The sequence below is a fragment of the Thunnus maccoyii genome, chromosome 6 (assembly GCF_910596095.1).
Source record: "Thunnus maccoyii chromosome 6, fThuMac1.1, whole genome shotgun sequence".
Lineage (NCBI taxonomy): Eukaryota > Metazoa > Chordata > Actinopteri > Scombriformes > Scombridae > Thunnus > Thunnus maccoyii.
This window is the reverse complement of record NC_056538.1, coordinates 17,329,322-17,348,722: the sequence shown is the minus strand read 5'-3', so window position 1 is coordinate 17,348,722 and position 19,401 is coordinate 17,329,322. Positions and strand designations below refer to the sequence as shown.

At 42.4% G+C, this 19,401-nt stretch overlaps 1 protein-coding gene across 1 annotated transcript; it reads left to right on the top strand.

The window, feature by feature from the left end:
- Positions 1–268: 268 nt before the first annotated feature.
- On the top strand, positions 269–19,377 carry prpf8 (pre-mRNA processing factor 8). The gene is made up of 43 exons (XM_042413436.1): positions 269–509; positions 1,623–1,743; positions 1,862–2,030; positions 2,275–2,439; positions 2,561–2,779; positions 2,882–3,094; positions 3,375–3,500; positions 3,741–3,846; positions 4,201–4,391; positions 4,537–4,656; positions 4,783–4,972; positions 5,251–5,370; positions 6,564–6,698; positions 6,876–7,005; positions 7,135–7,331; positions 7,484–7,690; positions 8,195–8,358; positions 8,471–8,597; positions 8,905–9,097; positions 9,324–9,511; positions 9,661–9,899; positions 10,053–10,199; positions 10,314–10,524; positions 10,671–10,787; positions 10,904–11,151; positions 11,260–11,439; positions 11,554–11,689; positions 12,096–12,265; positions 12,410–12,539; positions 12,660–12,806; positions 12,988–13,148; positions 13,331–13,522; positions 14,176–14,413; positions 14,521–14,649; positions 15,165–15,278; positions 15,397–15,570; positions 15,775–15,968; positions 16,076–16,315; positions 16,444–16,585; positions 16,735–16,875; positions 16,981–17,120; positions 17,552–17,754; positions 18,718–19,377. The coding sequence occupies exons 2-43, from the start codon at positions 1,635–1,637 to the stop codon at positions 18,870–18,872; spliced, it is 7,017 nt and encodes a 2,338-aa protein (XP_042269370.1). The 5' UTR covers positions 269–509; positions 1,623–1,634; the 3' UTR covers positions 18,873–19,377.
- Positions 19,378–19,401: the final 24 nt, after the last annotated feature.

The window sequence follows — 19,401 nt, the reverse complement described above, 5'->3', positions numbered from 1 at the left end:
AAGAAAATTGACCATTATTCCATGTATGTTTTTTTTAAATACACAACTGTGAGATTACCTTTCCAACCAGGGGTGAGTAGAAATCTCCAAACTCTCCATTAAAGATGCAGAATGAATGAAAAACTGTGAACTCGTCCTTTACGCCCGGTAGGATACACTCCAACACTGTAGGGGGCAGTGGGACGGCGGAAACCGCATCATCCGGGTATTCGCAAAATGGCGCTTGTCCTACGTTAGCGCATGTTTCTACGTAAGGCTCCGTCCATTACGTGGTAGGAAACCCTTCCGTGCGTCGTACCTGCTGTCTGTGATTTCCACTGAACTGCGTCCATCGTGTGGCCGCCGTCGATCATCGTGCGTGATGCAGTTTTAGGAAGAAATCAACACAACGGAGAGCCTAAAAAAGGGGGCTAAACAGCGTTGAATGAGAAATGTTTTGGTAGCTGGTCGTGTTTGAAAAAAGGCTGCAGTCTACGCAAAGAAATCGCCTCTGGAGTGAAGGTAGCAAGGTATGAGTTGTTGCGAGCATTTTCGTTTTTGTTAGCTTACTTAACTTTCAGCCGTTAGCTGCTATGCTAGTTTTTTTTTATAGCTCTCGGCTAGCTTACCGCTTCATCCACGCTTGACCTAATCAACAACTACAGAGCCAACATTTACTAAGGTTATGCAAACGTGCAGTGTGGCTTGTGGTAAAATTTGCAAAAAGCAACTTTTATGCAGCGTTAAATGTTTGCCGAGCTAGTAATCCGCTCAGCCGGTGATTGTTAATGTTAGCGGGCAGTTTGTTTCAGACTGGAAGCCATGTTGTCAAGCTAACGTTAGCTAACGTTACTTAATGTTGAAAGACGGGTTCACCGTTTTTAAAGTCTGTTTCAAAACAACAGTCAGGCGCCCAAATTAACATTTAAATGGGTTTTTCTTGCACTAATCATTCCTCTTGTTGTACTGACCTTTTGAAGATCCCTTTATAATGCATTTAAAATGTAAGTTAAGTGAACGGGTCCAAAATCCGCAAGCCTCCTTCTGTGCTAAAATGCATCTAAAAGTTTATTTGGATATGAAGCTACAAATTAGTCAAAGTAAGTAGATATCCTTCAACGTTACAGTATTTTAGTGCCAAAGTCCCTCTTTTTGTTACTATACTTCTACCGCAGCTCATCAGGGAAACAGTCTGAAGAAACACAAAGAGGGAATTCGGTGCTAAAAAGACTGTAAATGTGGCATATATCCACTCGATATGACTGCTGAAGCCTCGTATGAGCTTCCGATTAACTTTCAAGTGTATTTTTGCACAAAACGACTCTGTGGATTTTGGACCCCATCACTAACATTATAGAAAGCTCATTTGAAGGGGATCTATACAGCAAGGAAAACTTCTTTCAGTGTTCATGTGGGCACCCGACTGACCCGACCCTAAGACAGACTTAAAAAATTATGAACCCCTCCTATAATGTTGAATTTTTAAGAGTGCTGGATGCAGACTATTTCTGGAATTGACAATTTATTGTAGTGTCACACAAATTTAATATGTATAAATGTAAAAAAGAAAATTCTAACAAAGTTTTGGCACAAGTGGGGTCAGTAATTTATTGTAATTCTTTGTTTGGTGGTGATGTTTGTAGTTGTGAGGCGCCATGGCGGCTACCTTCCCCTACAGAGGAGTCCCTGCAGGGATCCCACCAGGTGTACCCCCTCCTGCACCGGTCCCAGACTTCATGTCTGAGGAAAAACTGCAAGAGAAAGGTATGTTGGGTTTCACTCAGTGCATTTATATTCATGGTGTTTGTTAAAATGCAATGTTATGACAAATGGATGTGGTCATTTTTGTCATTGTCTATCAAATTGTCTTTCAACTCTACAGCAAGGAAATGGCAGCAGTTGCAGGCAAAGCGCTACTCAGAAAAGAGGAAGTTTGGCTTTGTGGATGCTCAGAAGGAAGACATGCCACCTGAGCATGTCCGCAAGATCATCAGGGACCATGGAGACATGACCAATAGAAAGTTTCGTCATGACAAGAGGGTCTATCTCGGGTAAATAAAAGAGAAAAAAAGATTAATACAATAATAAACATGTCTATGGGAAACTCAAAATATACAGAACTGGTCTAAAGTATGGACACACTTTTTTTGATGTATTCAGGTTATAAACTTAGGTGCATGTAAGTTCAATACTGACTGCTTTGGCTCTCATATTTTCATAAGTTTGCTCAGTGTTTGAAGAGATTCATCACCACTGCCCAAGCTCATCTTGTGTCTTTCTTTTTTTTTTGACCAGTGCCCTCAAATACATGCCCCATGCAGTGTTGAAACTGCTGGAGAACATGCCTATGCCCTGGGAACAGATCCGAGATGTGCCCGTCCTGTACCACATCACAGGAGCCATTTCCTTCGTCAATGAAATCCCATGGGTTATTGAGCCGGTCTACATCGCCCAGTGGGGGTAAGAATGTCACTGTTGTGTTTTTAGTACCTTTGTACATCTGTGAAATGCACAGCAAGCGTATTTTGCTCGTTTGTATTTCTAACATACGTAATCACTGGTATCCTTCTTCTCCTCTTAGCACCATGTGGATCATGATGCGTCGTGAGAAACGTGACCGTCGACACTTCAAAAGGATGCGCTTTCCACCGTTTGATGATGAGGAGCCGCCACTGGACTACGCTGACAACATCCTTGATGTGGAACCACTGGAGGCCATTCAGATGGAGCTGGACCCCGAGGAGGACGGCTCAGTTGTAGAGTGGTTCTATGAACACCAGCCCCTCAAAGACACTGCCAAGTAAACCATCAAGTCTCTTTATGAGACACATTTACTTTTTTTAAACATATGTAGCTGCTCTGAATCTGGCAAAATTAATGACCTTTTTTTTGTCCCCTTCAGGTTTGTGAATGGCACCACCTACCGTCGCTGGCAGTTCACATTGCCCATGATGTCCACACTGTACCGCCTGGCCAACCAGCTGTTGACGGACCTGGTGGATTTCAACTACTTTTATCTGTTTGACCTCAAGGCTTTCTTCACTTCCAAGGCCTTAAATATGGCCATCCCCGGAGGACCAAAGTTTGAGCCCCTGGTCCGGGACATTAACCTCCAGTAAGGACCTCCTGCCTTTTAATAAATGATAAATTCGGAGATTATAAACTTATAACTCTCCTGGATTGTGGAGGTCACTCGGCACGACCACCACTTGCACGCTCATAAATGTGAAAATGTGGTGGAGACTTTTTCCAGCATTTAGATGTTAGGAAATAGATACTCTATGTCTTGTATTTGTTAGAATAGTGATCCTGTTTTACCCCTTTTATAAAAACAATAAGCACAAACTGATGCTAGATGCTGTGTGTCGGAGCTAATCCCTCTGATTCTCCTTTAGGGATGAAGACTGGAACGAGTTCAATGATATCAACAAGATCATCATCAGACAGCCTATCAGGACGGAGTACAAAATCGCATTCCCCTACCTGTACAACAACTTGCCGCACCACGTCCACCTCACCTGGTAAGCGATGAATAACTGACTCCTTGAAGTGGCAGTTCATTGTATTAAAAGGAAATTAAATGTAACCAAAATGAAGTGAAATTCGCTGTTGGAGAATTCACATCAGAGTGAAACAAAACAGTTAAGATTCAATTTGTGTGAAATGCAGCTGAACTGTTTTGTTTATTCAGTTACTAAACTTGCTTTAATTTTTTTTTGGCTGTAAGAAAGTAATTGACACTTGTGACTTTGCCTCTGCAGGTATCACACACCAAATGTGGTGTTCATCAAGACAGAGGATCCAGATCTTCCAGCGTTCTACTTTGACCCGCTGATCAACCCCATTTCACATAGACACTCTGTCAAGGTGAGTGTGGTTGATTTTCCACCATCTTCCTCTGGCAGCTGAGGAAAGTCGAATGTAATGTCGTCAAAACAAATCCATAATGATGTTTTAAATGAAGTCCTCTTACAAAGGCGCACTTGCATTGGTCTGCTTGCCTGTGCGTAAGAACTGGAGGAATATTAAAATGAGTGGTGACTTTTTATTTATCATTGGCTGCAGCTGCAGTTAACCCTTCACCATTCAGATATTATAATTTACTGAGAACAGTTCAAATTGATTTTTGGGTAAAACTCCAAGCAACAAAATTAATGAGCTGCAAGTCAGCACTCATACGTCACTCTTATATTGTTATTGCTGTTTCTTGCATCCACTCAGAGTCAAGAGCCCCTGCCTGATGACGATGAAGAGTTTGAGCTTCCTGAGTACGTGGAACCCTTCCTCAAGGAGACGCCACTCTACTCAGACAACACCGCCAACGGCATTGCTCTGCTGTGGGCGCCGAGACCCTTCAACCTCCGCTCCGGCCGCACGAGGAGAGCCATTGATATCCCCCTGATCAAGAACTGGTGAGCAAACTATGAACATGTTGGAAGAAATATTGTTGTAATTTGAAAACATATGTGTGGATAACTTTTAATTTGGTTCTCAGCGTCATGTCAAAGTTGTTATTTTTAGGCTCTTCTAAGTTGGATGTGTTAAATTATGTTACAGGTACCGTGAGCACTGCCCTGCCGGACAGCCAGTGAAGGTGCGTGTGTCGTACCAGAAACTGCTCAAGTACTATGTGCTCAACGCTCTCAAACACAGACCACCCAAGGCCCAGAAGAAGAGGTGAGCATCATTAGACTCTAGAGTTGGATTTCCCATCTCATCTTCCTAATTTAAGCTTTTTTTTTAAATGTGTTTTGCTCATCAACTAGGTTTTTCTGAAAAGATTTTTCCTGTGTTCACTTCCAGGTATCTGTTCCGCTCCTTCAAGGCCACCAAGTTCTTTCAGTCCACCAAGCTGGACTGGGTGGAGGTGGGCCTGCAGGTTTGCAGACAGGGCTACAACATGCTCAATCTGCTTATCCACCGTAAGAACCTGAACTACCTGCATCTCGACTACAACTTCAACCTGAAGCCCGTCAAGACACTGACCACCAAGGTACAGGCCAAATCCTCCTGTTGGTTAATTCATTTGACATGTAGCAAATGCTTTAATATGGAGCTACAAGAATTTAAATACATTTTTCTGTCTTTGGGGGTTTTATTCATGAAAAATATTTTGTAATTCTGTGATTTCTGAAAAGCTAAAAATGTGGTTTACACTCTCTTTTCTTGTTATTGTTAAATGATTTTTAACTCTATTCTCATGCCAAGAGCCATCTGTTGTGTCATAACCAGTGTTGACCTACCACTTTGTTCTTGTTTCCATCCCCCCAGGAGCGTAAAAAGTCCCGTTTCGGCAATGCCTTCCACTTGTGCAGAGAGGTGCTGCGTCTCAGCAAGCTGGTGGTGGACAGCCACGTGCAGTACAGACTGGGAAATGTTGATGCCTTCCAGGTTAGTTCAACAAATTTTGCACAGCACAGTCCATCTGTAACCCAACTTCACTGACATGCATTATTCATTTTCGTCCTGAGTGTTTGATTTCAGCAACTTTATTGACTGGACAGACAGAAGCACAGAGAACATCTGAGTGTTTGTTTGTTCCATCGTTATTCACAAGAAGCTTTTTCTTTCACTAGGCTACACCAGGTCACCTCACCTTTAATCTCGAAAACTTGAAGCTAAAATAGTTTAAGCCTTTTTTTATTTAGTTTTAGTTTAAAACTAAGTTACAGTCATGAGGTTAGCAGATAGTTTTTTTTGAATACCATTAAACGAATTTCTGGGATATGGCACCACTGGCTAATTTGAAAAATAACTGTACCATCTCCCTCCACAAGATCGTTGTTCATTGAGCCTTTACACTGTCTTCTGTTGATTGGATAACTGAATGGTGGCTTTTTTTTTTATTTGACCCCTTGACTGCATACAACATGGACTGTTGCATTAATTACAGTTACATTTCAGCAATCCCAAATTCACAAATTACAAGTGAAGTTTTGAATCCTCTTACAAAGGCGCACTTGCATTGGTCTGCTTGCCTGTGCGTAAGAACTGGAGGAATATTAAAATGAGTGGTGGCTTTTCATTTATCACTGGCTGCAGCTGCAGTTTGCTGTTCACCATTCAGATATTGCTTCTAATAATTTATAGTAATCAGTTTCAAGTTAATTTTGGCTAATGAATGAGATGTCTTTCTCATCATTTAGCTGTTTTAATTGTCCAGATCTGTATTTACTAATAACAACCTAATACTTGAAGTTAAACTCTCTAAATTAAGAAAAATAGTATCATTGCATCTCTGTCATTGTTCATTGAGCCTTTTCACTGTCTTCTGTTTGGATAACTCAAAACTTCAAAAGATTACAGTGTTACCACCAGACTGTGCTATAAAGACAGGCAGCACTGTAAATGCCTAACCAAGCTTGGCAGATCCATAGAAGTCACACTTGCAGTGTAAAACACAAAGAGGCACTTTTAAGCATTGAATGGCTGTAAAGAATGTTTCTCCTCTGTAAAATTTCTCTGCTTGAGAATCAAAGTGTGATTAGTCCTGTGTGTTGGCATCAGTGATTGTGGTGCTGTTTTGCGATTATCACACAGATTTCATACTTGGCTAATCACAGAACTTTATCTTTCTATTGTAGCTGGCTGACGGGCTGCAGTACATCTTCGCTCATGTGGGGCAGCTGACAGGCATGTACCGCTACAAGTACAAGTTGATGAGACAAATCCGGATGTGCAAAGATCTGAAGCATCTCATCTACTACCGGTTCAACACTGTAAGTACTATTTTACTGTGCATTTTACAAATATTGTGTAGTTGCTCTGCCAACAGTTGGATGTCCTCAGAAAGGATTTATTTTCCCACAAACTACAGAAAAGGTATTAGCATGTCACACTGCTGTTGCACCTGAAGTTTGTCTTCATGTTTGGGTTTTATGCGTTTGTTTGATCAGGGTCCTGTGGGCAAGGGTCCAGGATGTGGTTTCTGGGCACCTGGCTGGAGAGTGTGGCTGTTCTTCATGAGGGGCATCACTCCACTGTTGGAGAGGTGGCTGGGAAATCTGCTGGCCAGGCAGTTTGAAGGTGTGCATCCTGTGTTTTTCTGTTGGCCACTATGTGTTTATTTTTGAGCAACAAAGTAGTGTAATGGGGCACAGTTAGACGTTTGTGTTGGCAGGAATTTTGAACAAAACTTTTCAATTACACCAACAGGACGTCACTCCAAGGGAGTGGCCAAGACGGTGACCAAACAGCGTGTGGAGTCTCACTTTGACCTGGAGCTGCGTGCAGCTGTGATGCATGACATTTTGGACATGATGCCTGAAGGCATCAAACAGAACAAAGCCAGAACCATCCTGCAGCACCTTAGTGAGTCCTGGAGGTGCTGGAAGGCCAACATCCCCTGGAAGGTTAGTGTGTCACAGAGATCACGTCCACCTGTAGGAGAGAGATAGTCTGTTGTTGAAAGACAGGAATTAATCACAGAATCATTAAACTGATGTTTGATTTGAATTTAGGATGTTTGATGTAAAATGTTAAAGTGCCTAATTTTTATTTTTAGGTGCCAGGCCTGCCCACTCCCATTGAGAACATGATCCTGCGTTACGTGAAGGCCAAAGCTGACTGGTGGACCAACACGGCCCACTACAACCGTGAGCGAATCCGTCGTGGAGCCACTGTGGACAAGACTGTCTGCAAGAAGAACCTGGGAAGATTGACCCGTCTGTACCTGAAAGCTGAGCAGGAGAGACAGCACAACTACCTGAAGGTAAACAGAGAAGAAAGGAGATACAGGAAATAAGAAAAATGCTAAGACTAAATAGACATACAACATGAACTGTTGCATTAATTACAGTTACATTTCAGTAATCCTAAATTCACAAATCACAAGTGAAGTTTTGAATCCTCTTACAAAGGCGCACTTGCATTGGTCTGCTTGCCTGTGCGTAAGAACTGGAGGAATATTAAAATGAGTGGTGGCTTTTCATTTATCACTGGCTGCAGCTGCAGTTCGCTGTACACCATTCAGATATTACTTCTAATAATTTATAGTGATTAGTTTCAAGTTAATTTGGGCTAAGGAATGTCTTTCTTTACATTTAACTGTTATAACTGCCCACATCTGTATTTACTAATAACAAACTAATACCCGAAGTTAAACTCTCTAAATTATGAAAAATAATACCATTGCATCTCTACACCCAAACTACTGTTGCCCAGTTTCTTCACATTTTGCCATGTTTTCATTGAAGTGTTAATGTTCTGCCTACAGGACGGCCCGTACATCACAGCTGAAGAGGCAGTAGCCATTTACACCACCACTGTTCACTGGCTGGAGAGTCGGCGGTTCTCCCCCATCCCCTTCCCTCCACTGTCCTACAAACATGACACCAAGCTGCTCATCCTGGCCCTGGAGAGACTCAAGGAGGCGTACAGGTAAACACACTTTAAACCTCATCCGACTTCATCAGTAAACATTAAATCAAACTGGGCAAAATATCTGCCCGAAATGTTTCTGCTTCACTGACTTTTTGTCTGTTTATTCCAGTGTGAAATCCCGTCTGAACCAGTCTCAGAGGGAAGAGCTTGGGCTGATAGAGCAGGCTTACGACAATCCTCACGAGGCTCTGTCCAGGATCAAACGTCACCTGCTCACTCAGAGAGCTTTCAAAGAGGTCAGGACCAAGATTTGACCAAGATAACTGTTTTATTCTCAAGAGGCATACAGACTTCAGATAGATTTTTAATGACAAAACATTGGTTGAAAATACATTTCTCCTTCTCTTTTTTTGACATTCAACAGATTTAGTTAAACAGTACAGATGTAAAAGTTCCACAACATTGCTTTACAAATGAGTATTGATTGTGTGCTTCAAGCAGACTGTTGTAGCCTTGAATTTCTTTTATATGTCTGCACTGTTTCTCACTCATTATGTTCGATGCCACCTCTGCCAGTCTCATCAATTCTTCCTTCTTTTGCAGGTGGGTATTGAGTTCATGGACTTGTACAGCCATCTGGTGCCGGTGTACGACGTAGAGCCCCTGGAGAAGATCACTGATGCCTACCTTGACCAGTACCTGTGGTATGAGGCAGACAAGAGGCGACTGTTCCCGCCCTGGATCAAACCAGCTGACACTGAACCACCACCACTGCTGGTCTACAAGTGGTGCCAAGGTCAGGGCTCTGATTAGGCTTTTCATTATGGAAACCGACAATAATAGCAATATTTGTGGTGTGTGTGTGTGTGAGAAAGTCTGATCATATTGTGTAACAGCCCAGTATGCTCTGAAGTGGAACAAAACTTTTGATAATAACATAGTCTTCAAATACAATAACTCCACCATGTTTGTAGGACCAAAAGCTTAACTTTATCTGATGCGTGTCTGTTTATTCTCTGCAGGTATCAACAACTTGCAGGACGTGTGGGAGACTGCGGAGGGAGAGTGTAACGTGATGCTGGAGTCCCGCTACGAGAAGATGTATGAGAAGATTGATCTGACGTTGCTCAACAGGCTGCTGCGTCTTATTGTCGACCACAACATTGCTGATTACATGACGGCTAAGAACAACGTTGTCATCAACTACAAGGTAAATACTAAATTATTTTACATTCAGACTGATTTCTGTAACCTATAGAACTCTAAAATATCTAATTTCTAGTTCAGTATTTATACATCTTTGAATTTTTATTGCTATTTATTCTAAAATTGTGTCCTTTTTGTCTCTTTTGTTTTTAGGACATGAACCACACAAACTCGTACGGCATCATCAGGGGGCTGCAGTTTGCCTCGTTCATTGTACAGTACTATGGCCTGGTGATGGACCTGCTGGTGCTGGGCCTGCACCGTGCCAGTGAGATGGCCGGGCCACCCCAGATGCCAAACGACTTCCTCAGCTTCCAAGACACAGCCACAGAGAGTGCCCACCCGATCCGGCTGTACTGCCGCTACATCGACCGCATCCACATCTTCTTCAGGTGGGATTGAATCACCAAAATGATAAATGAAAGCGCTTCCAAACATGTAGCTTTTGTAAATATAACACAACAAGTTTTACAAAGTGCCTTGCCTTTTTAAATTATTCAATTATTGAAATTGTAAGTTATATGACTCTTTCATGTGTTCACCAGGTTCTCTGCTGACGAGGCCAGGGACCTCATTCAGAGGTATCTAACGGAGCACCCAGACCCCAACAATGAGAACATTGTTGGTTACAACAACAAGAAGTGCTGGCCTCGCGATGCCCGCATGAGACTGATGAAGCACGATGTCAACCTGTGAGTTCCATCTCAAGACTTAAAATGACTAATGTTAAACATGACGAACATAATACTTGTTTAACCAGGTTGGCGACAAATAGCCTTAACTTCTCTGATCTTGTTCTTCCACAGTGGACGTGCAGTCTTCTGGGACATCAAGAACCGCCTGCCGAGATCAGTGACCACAGTCCAGTGGGAGAACAGCTTTGTGTCGGTCTACAGCAAAGACAACCCCAACCTACTCTTCAACATGTGTGGCTTTGAGTGCCGCATCCTGCCCAAATGTCGCACCAGCTATGAGGAGTTCACTCACAAGGACGGTGTCTGGAACCTGCAGAATGAGGTGAGGAACCGAAAGAAGACCCAAAATAAGAAACAGTTGTGCTGTCAACTTTGCCATGACAGTTTCAGACAGCTAAAATGTGATAAATACCCATGTACATAACTGATACTTGCGTCTGAAGTCTCTCATTGTTTTTGCATGTGTAGGTAACCAAAGAGAGGACAGCGCAGTGTTTCCTGCGTGTGGACGATGAATCAATGCAGCGCTTCCACAACCGAGTGCGTCAGATCCTGATGGCCTCCGGATCCACCACATTCACCAAGGTCGGCAGACAGTTTTATCTAATATAATCTAGATATCTGGAATGGATAAAAAAAGCAAAAAACATTTGATTAATTACCAAGTTATAATACTCATTATTTCCCCTCTTAACCTCTAGATTGTGAACAAATGGAACACGGCTCTCATCGGCCTGATGACGTACTTCCGTGAAGCAGTGGTCAACACTCAAGAGCTCCTGGATCTGCTGGTCAAGTGTGAGAACAAGATCCAGACACGTATCAAGATCGGCCTTAACTCCAAAATGCCCAGTCGCTTCCCTCCTGTAGTCTTCTACACTCCCAAAGAGTTGGGCGGCCTTGGCATGTTGTCTATGGGCCACGTGCTGATTCCACAGTCAGACCTGCGGTAAGTCAGCATGCAGATTGTTATTAATGTGATCTCTTGTCAGTAATTAATAGTCAGTATCAACATTATCTTGTAAATTGGAGTTTAATTCTCCTCCCTCTCCACCAGGTGGTCCAAGCAGACAGATGTGGGCATCACCCACTTCAGGTCTGGAATGAGCCATGAAGAGGACCAGCTGATTCCTAACCTGTATCGTTACATTCAGCCATGGGAGAGTGAGTTCATCGACTCCCAGAGAGTCTGGGCTGAGTATGCCCTCAAGAGACAGGAGGCCATTGCTCAGAACAGGTATGGCCTGTTACAGATCATCTACTAACATCTACTAATTACTTACCAATTATTTCAACAAGTGTGAAACGGGAACTAGACGAGGCAAACAACAGTATGTTTTCTGCGTTTCAGACGTCTGACTTTGGAGGATTTGGAGGACTCGTGGGACAGAGGAATCCCGCGTATCAACACACTTTTCCAGAAGGACAGACACACACTGGCCTATGACAAAGGCTGGAGAGTCAGGACAGATTTCAAACAGTACCAGGTACGACGAAGACTGAGTTGATGGCCAAAATGATCTTGTATATACCATTTAAATAAATTAGGTTTTCTCTTAATAATTGAGATATACTTCAGCATAACCCCAAGATTTAAAGTTACACATGACTATTTGAGGCTGTAAAGCTCATTACACATCAGTTAACATATTAGAGAAACCTTCACTATTTTTGATCCTCGCCTCTAACTGGGAAAAGCCAAGATAACTAAATCAAATGAACTATTCTTGTCAGCTGGACTTGGAATTGGTTATTTGAGCTTAAGGTTAACATCCGCACACCAAACTGCTTACAAATATGTCGTTAACATCCTGATGATCTAACATTCAGCAGTAAACACCAACATGAACATGACACCATATATTAATGTCTCTCTATTGATTGTGAATGCAGGTACTGAAGCAGAATCCATTCTGGTGGACCCACCAGAGGCACGATGGCAAACTGTGGAACCTGAACAACTACCGCACAGACATGATCCAGGCTCTGGGTGGTGTGGAGGGCATCCTGGAGCACACACTCTTCAAAGGCACTTATTTCCCTACCTGGGAGGGTCTCTTCTGGTGAGAACACACTAGACACCGAAAAGTCTATTTTTCCCTCTCCCAGTTTCTCCCAGTTTTGGGACTGCTTTTTTTAAGTTGTGGATTTGTTTTATATCGAAAGCATTCCATTAAAATAGCATCAATTGTCTTTCTGTGCTTTAGGGAGAAGGCCAGTGGCTTTGAGGAGTCCATGAAGTGGAAGAAGCTGACCAATGCCCAGAGGTCCGGTCTCAACCAAATCCCCAACCGTCGCTTCACACTTTGGTGGTCACCCACCATCAACAGAGCCAACGTTAGTCCAAACAGCAGTTGAAAAATATCTTCCCAGATGAAAGTGGGAAAAGTAATGAATGTCTTTAGGGTTTTAAACGTGTGCACTAGCTTATAGAGTTTCTCCTCTTCCTGTCTTTAGGTGTACGTGGGTTTCCAGGTGCAACTTGACCTGACTGGAATCTTCATGCACGGAAAGATCCCCACACTGAAGATCTCCCTCATTCAGATCTTCAGGGCTCACTTGTGGCAGAAGATTCATGAGAGCATTGTCATGGATCTCTGTCAGGTAGGTTTTACCCTGGTTTGGACTGGTTCTTCCCACAGCATACTGGGGAATGAAAGAAGGGGAATTTCAGTGCCAAATGTATTTAGTGATAACACAGTAGCTAACAAAATTTACTCATAAACAGCTTTTTGCCAACTCATTCTTCCCACAGTGTGAATAAGTTTTGTGTTTTTGTTTTCAGGTGTTTGACCAGGAGCTGGATGCTCTGGAGATTGAGACTGTGCAGAAGGAGACCATCCACCCCAGGAAGTCATACAAGATGAACTCATCCTGTGCTGACATCCTCCTCTTTGCATCATACAAGTGGAACGTCTCTAGACCATCTCTGCTCGCCGACTCCAAGTATGACTTCTGAAACTATATTTACATGACTCAATTCCACCAAATTTGTCTCTAAATACATTAAAACTGTTAAGTGCTATGAAAATGCTGTTTGGGCTTTGTAAACTCTGTCATCATGAAAGTTTTCTAAAGGTCTATTGTCTAGTCTTGTATAAATTGAAGTGTTGCACCTCCTCCTACAGGGATGTGATGGACAGCACCACCACACAGAAGTACTGGATTGACATTCAGCTGCGCTGGGGTGACTATGACTCACATGATATCGAGCGCTACGCCAGGGCCAAGTTCCTGGACTACACCACCGACAACATGAGTATCTACCCCTCCCCCACAGGGGTGCTCATTGCCATCGACCTGGCTTACAACCTCCACAGGTTAGGATTGTTAAAAGCATGAATACATGATCAGCTATGATTGCAGATATTTAGTTAACTGGCTTAAACATCAAAGCTGCTATTATACATAAACTTTTGCTTGATTGGTCAATTCTTGTGTAGTAACCTGTTCAAAAGGGGGAAGCTCAAGAAAAGGACAAGAACATATAAATGAAATGATGATACCTCATATTTTGCATAATGTGAATAATTAATCCTTTTGGGTCAGTGTGAAGCTAACTAAATTTTTCCCTCCTTCAAGTTATATAATTAATTCATTTCAGTTTCTTACTGAAGATAAATTTGTTATTTTATAATATTCAAACTGGCATGTTTGGTTATTGAAGGAGGCAAACCAGTGTTCTTATTTTGTTTTAAAGTGAGCGTAAGTGCATTACAGGTGTCTAAAAATAAACTAGAAAATTGTCAGACAGGTGTTGGCATCCACTTGTCGTGTCAACAAGTATGATTTGCAGTAGCCTTTGAAGTCCTCACACGAGCTTCCTAACTTGTTTTACATGAACATCACATTCTGCAGTAGTTATTCAAATCATCTCAAAGGGTGCTGTGTTTAGTAAATGTACTCTGACATCCTTGTTAACTAAGAGAACAATCTCAACACAGTCTTTAACTCTCATTTCCTCTCCTTGTAGTGCTTATGGTAACTGGTTCCCTGGAAGCAAACCTCTGATCCAGCAGGCCATGGCCAAGATCATGAAGGCCAACCCTGCCCTGTATGTGCTCAGGGAGCGCATCCGCAAGGGTCTGCAGCTGTACTCTTCAGAGCCCACTGAGCCGTACCTGTCCTCACAGAACTATGGTGAACTCTTCTCCAACCAGATCATCTGGTTCGTAGATGACACCAACGTCTACAGAGTCACCATCCACAAGGTGAGAGCCAATCATTTGTTTTGTAGTCTTTGTATTTTTTTGCACAAGGATATAACAACAGTAATCCCATGACTTTAATCACATGTATTCTTCATCTCTCTCATCAGACCTTTGAGGGTAACTTGACCACGAAGCCCATCAATGGAGCCATTTTCATCTTCAACCCCAGGACCGGCCAGCTCTTCCTAAAGATCATTCACACCTCTGTGTGGGCTGGACAGAAACGTCTGGGACAGGTACAACCCTGCTCCACCACTACTCACTTTACAATTACCAGTTGTGTTTTTGATATTGATTTATTCTGATTCCTATTGTGTTTTATTTGATTCCTCATTCCTTCGTTAGTACATATTCTTACTCCTACTATGGCTATTTTCTAGAGAAATGAAGTATGTGTTGTATATGTGAAATAAGCTATCATTACTATATTTTTGTACGTGGTGTGTATTTTTGTGCCCTTTCCACCCCTTCTCTCATTTAAATGCACCTAAATCAGAAATATCATAGTCAAAATGGATGGTATGCCAACTAATCAGTGCTGGTTGACTGTCATACTGTTACCTAAATTAGTTTAGAATAACTTTTAATTACCATCATAAGGTTGTGTCAGTGACTGTGTCAGATGTTGCTGAAATTTCAACAGCCCATTTATTTTCTGTAGTCAATAAGTCCATAGTCTTAAGACTGACACTCGCACTAATGTTGTCTCTTCCTAGTGTCTTAACTTCACCCCTCACTCTTCCTCTTGTAGCTGGCCAAATGGAAAACAGCTGAAGAAGTAGCTGCCCTGATCCGCTCCCTGCCTGTTGAAGAGCAACCGAAACAGATCATTGTAACCAGAAAGGGCATGCTGGACCCTCTGGAGGTGAGGCTGACATGCTAAATACTGCTGCAGTAATGATGAATCATCTATGTGATTTTGTGTTGGTTTGATAGGCATTTCAATGCTTTCCAGTTCTAATACCATTCTTCTCTCTATGCAGGTCCACTTGCTCGACTTCCCCAACATTGTGATCAAGGGCTCAGAGTTGCAGCTGCCCTTCCAGGCCTGTCTGAAGGTGGAGAAGTTTGGAGACCTCATCCTGAAAGCTACAGAGCCTCAGATGGTGCTGTTCAACCTGTATGATGACTGGCTTAAGACCATCTCGTCTTACACAGTGAGTTCTACTTCATCCCATAAGACTCTTATTTTTATATCACTATATTGAATCTCTATGGAAATTCTTCTGCAGGTTGTTACAAGGAGATTTTAACAGTATGCCCAACTTTTAGCAACTGAATGCATTTATTTATTTTTAGAGACATTTTAACTCATTCCCCTGTGTAAATAGCGAGTGTTTGGTTGTCTGCTCCATCTCTAGGCCTTCTCCCGACTCATCCTGATCCTCAGAGCGCTCCATGTCAACAATGACCGTGCCAAGGTGATCCTGAAACCTGACAAGACAACTATCACTGAGCCCCATCACATTTGGCCCACTCTCACTGACGAGGAGTGGATCAAGGTGGAAGTGCAACTCAAAGATCTCATCCTTGCTGACTATGGCAAAAAGAACAAGTAAGTAATATCCCTGGGCTGACTTTTTTTTTTTCCCCTGTAACTTATAGAACAAAATAACATTGACATTGAATCTAGCACTCAGCTCTTCCCTCCTCTCCCTCCAGTGTGAACGTGGCCTCGCTGACCCAGTCGGAGATCCGTGACATCATCCTGGGTATGGAGATCTCAGCTCCGTCACAGCAGCGCCAGCAAATTGCTGAAATTGAGAAGCAGACCAAGGAGCAGTCGCAGCTCACCGCCACACAGACCCGCACTGTGAACAAGCACGGTGACGAGATCATCACCTCCACCACCTCAAACTACGAGACTCAGACCTTCTCCTCCAAGACTGAGTGGAGGGTCAGGTATGCAGATTGAGTTTATGATCCATAAGAAGAGACCTTCCTAGTTTATTGTAGTAAATAATAATTTTTTAAGTGTTTTTGGTTTCTATCTGTTAGCTTAAATGTGTCCTTGTACTTAACACCGTCAGGGCCATATCTGCTGCCAACCTCCATCTCCGTACCAACCACATCTACGTGTCATCTGATGACATCAAGGAGACAGGCTACACCTACATCCTGCCCAAGAACGTCCTCAAGAAGTTCATCTGCATCTCAGATCTGCGAGCACAGGTACATTTGGGGATCCATGTTACTGTAGTTCATAGACAGACTGTCTCTAAACGTTTTAAATTTGTGCTTGATGTTCCTTCATCACATCTGCGCAAAGTAAATAAACTCACTGCTTCTGTAGAAAGTAAACATGATCTGCGTCGTTCCAGATTGCAGGATACCTGTACGGCACCAGTCCACCAGACAACCCCCAGGTGAAGGAGATCCGATGTATCGTCATGGTGCCACAGTGGGGGACGCACCAGACCGTCCACCTGCCCAACCAGCTGCCTGGACATGAATACCTCAAAGTAAGACACACATGCTGATCGAGACAATGTAACTTCCATATCATTTTTAGCAGTTTGTGATGGAAATGCCAGCAATTGTTTAACTTCTCAACTTCGCCCAAACAGGAGATGGAGCCCCTCGGCTGGATCCACACCCAGCCTAATGAGTCACCGCAGCTGTCCCCTCAGGATGTCACCACCCATGCCAAGATTATGGCTGACAACCCCTCTTGGGATGGAGAGAAGACCATCATCATCACTTGCAGGTAAGCTTGAATAGACTTTTATTTCAGGTTTGTATTATCACATTAAAAAGCCACTGATACTTCATGAAGTGCACGTTCATGCATAGCAGCAGTTTATCAATGTTAACTGTCAGGCTGTCTGAAGAGAGCAGGTGATGATCTTAAAGTGGCTGGATGAGAATATCCTGGAAAATATACAGTAAACATTTTTTTAAAGAACACTTTTACATGTTAAATATATTTAACTTGATAAATTGATATAGTTTATCCATAGTGTGCTGATAATTCATGCACACTATAGTAAAAATCAACACTGTTAAGTCTTTTTGTTGCAGGAAAAAATTATGGCTTAGTTTTCCTTTTTGAAGTTTGTTTTTAAATATGTGTCACGGTTATAACGGCAGAGTAAATGATGGTTGATGGTTAAAAGCATTTTACCTTTTGATTTTCAGCTTCACACCAGGCTCTTGCACGCTCACAGCCTACAAGCTGACACCCAGCGGCTACGAGTGGGGTCGACAGAACACAGACAAGGGCAACAACCCTAAAGGTTACCTGCCATCCCACTATGAGAGAGTGCAGATGCTGCTCTCTGACCGCTTCCTGGGCTTCTTCATGGTTCCCGGTCAAGTCTCCTGGAACTACAACTTCATGGGTCAGTAGCCATGATTTTACTTGTGAAAATGATTCAGCTTCAAAGTCTGAATGTGTATCAGGGATGTGAAAGATAACGTTCACATCTTTCACATCCCTGATACACATTCAGTAATGCTGTTCGTTTGTGACAGAAATCGGTACCATACATTGATATTTCTGCTCAGTGCCTGTGTCAATGTTAATGATTTTTTTTACTGTACAGTTCTGCTTCACAGCTCAAAATCAACATTGATTTTGTTTTTCATTCCTCAACAGGCAAATACACAGTAGTTTATCATGCAAAACATAAATGTCAAGGACAGGTTCACAGTTTCTCAAGTCTGTTTTAAACAACAGTCAGGTGCCCAAATGAACAAGGAAACCGCTATTTCTTGCCGTAATAATTCCTCCTGTGCATACTGGCTATTAGAAGATCCCTTCATAATGCACTTACAATGTCCACAGTCCTCCTCCTGTGCAAAATGTATTTAAAAGGTTATCTGAAGCTAATATGAAGCTTCAGATAAACCTTTAAATTCAATCAAGTAGATATCTTTCAATGTTAGTGTCTCTAGTGTCAGAGTTCCTCTTTTTGTTACTATACTTCCACTGCAGCTCAACAGGGAAACACAAAGAGGGTATTTTATGCTAAAAAGACTGTAAATGTGGTGGGATGTGACTAACTCAGACTGCTGAAGCCTCCTATAAGCTTTAGATCTACTTTTAAATGCATTTTTGCACAAAATGACTGGATTTGGCCCCTATCACTTACATTGAAAGCGCCTTTGAAGAGGATCTTTTAACAGCCAGTATGAACAGGAGGAATGATTACAGCGAGGAAAACCTCTTTCAGTGTTCATTTGGGCACCTGACCTGTGAAAAATTGGAACCTATCCTTTAAGTTGTCACAGTGCTCAGACCATTCACGCAGGCTTGGCAGAATAAACATTTTAAACTCACCATTTAACTTTCCATGCAACAGGTGTGCGCCACGACCCCAACATGAAGTACGACCTGCAGCTGGCCAACCCCAAGGAGTTCTACCATGAAGTCCACCGGCCCTCGCACTTCTTAAACTTTGCCTCGCTGCAGGAGGGTGAGATCTACAACGCCGACCGTGAGGACATGTTTGGCTGAGCGCGGTGGACCTTCACACGTTTTGTAGATAACTCTGTCAGAATCATGTGGAGCCAAGTCCAGAACAGCCCGTGTAATATTTCTATTGAACACATCTATTGAACTGTTGTTTGGAAATTTTTATGTAAAGGCTACAGGATGTTTTTAGGAATTTTTTCATGTTTTCTACAAATGTTGTTTTGTTCCCCATTAATGTCATCTCCTCCTTTGTTTCAGTAAAGCTTCTGTATGAACAGGAAGTCTTTCATTTTTTTTTTTCTTTTGTGACTTCTGGTTCATCTAAGCATATGTGCATTTGTGTGTAGTTTTCAGTACACAATACTTTGGTGTAATATTTGATAAGTAACATTGTTTCAAAAGGGTTAAGACTTAAATTCCCCTTTTGAGAAATGAAATTGAAAGTTGTATTTCCATGCCAGTAATAACCTGATGTACTGTACCTTGTACTTTACATGCTGTGATATTGTAGCCTGGGTTTAAATAAAGATCACAATTTTTATAAACATTTGTGAGGTGATTGGTGTTTTCT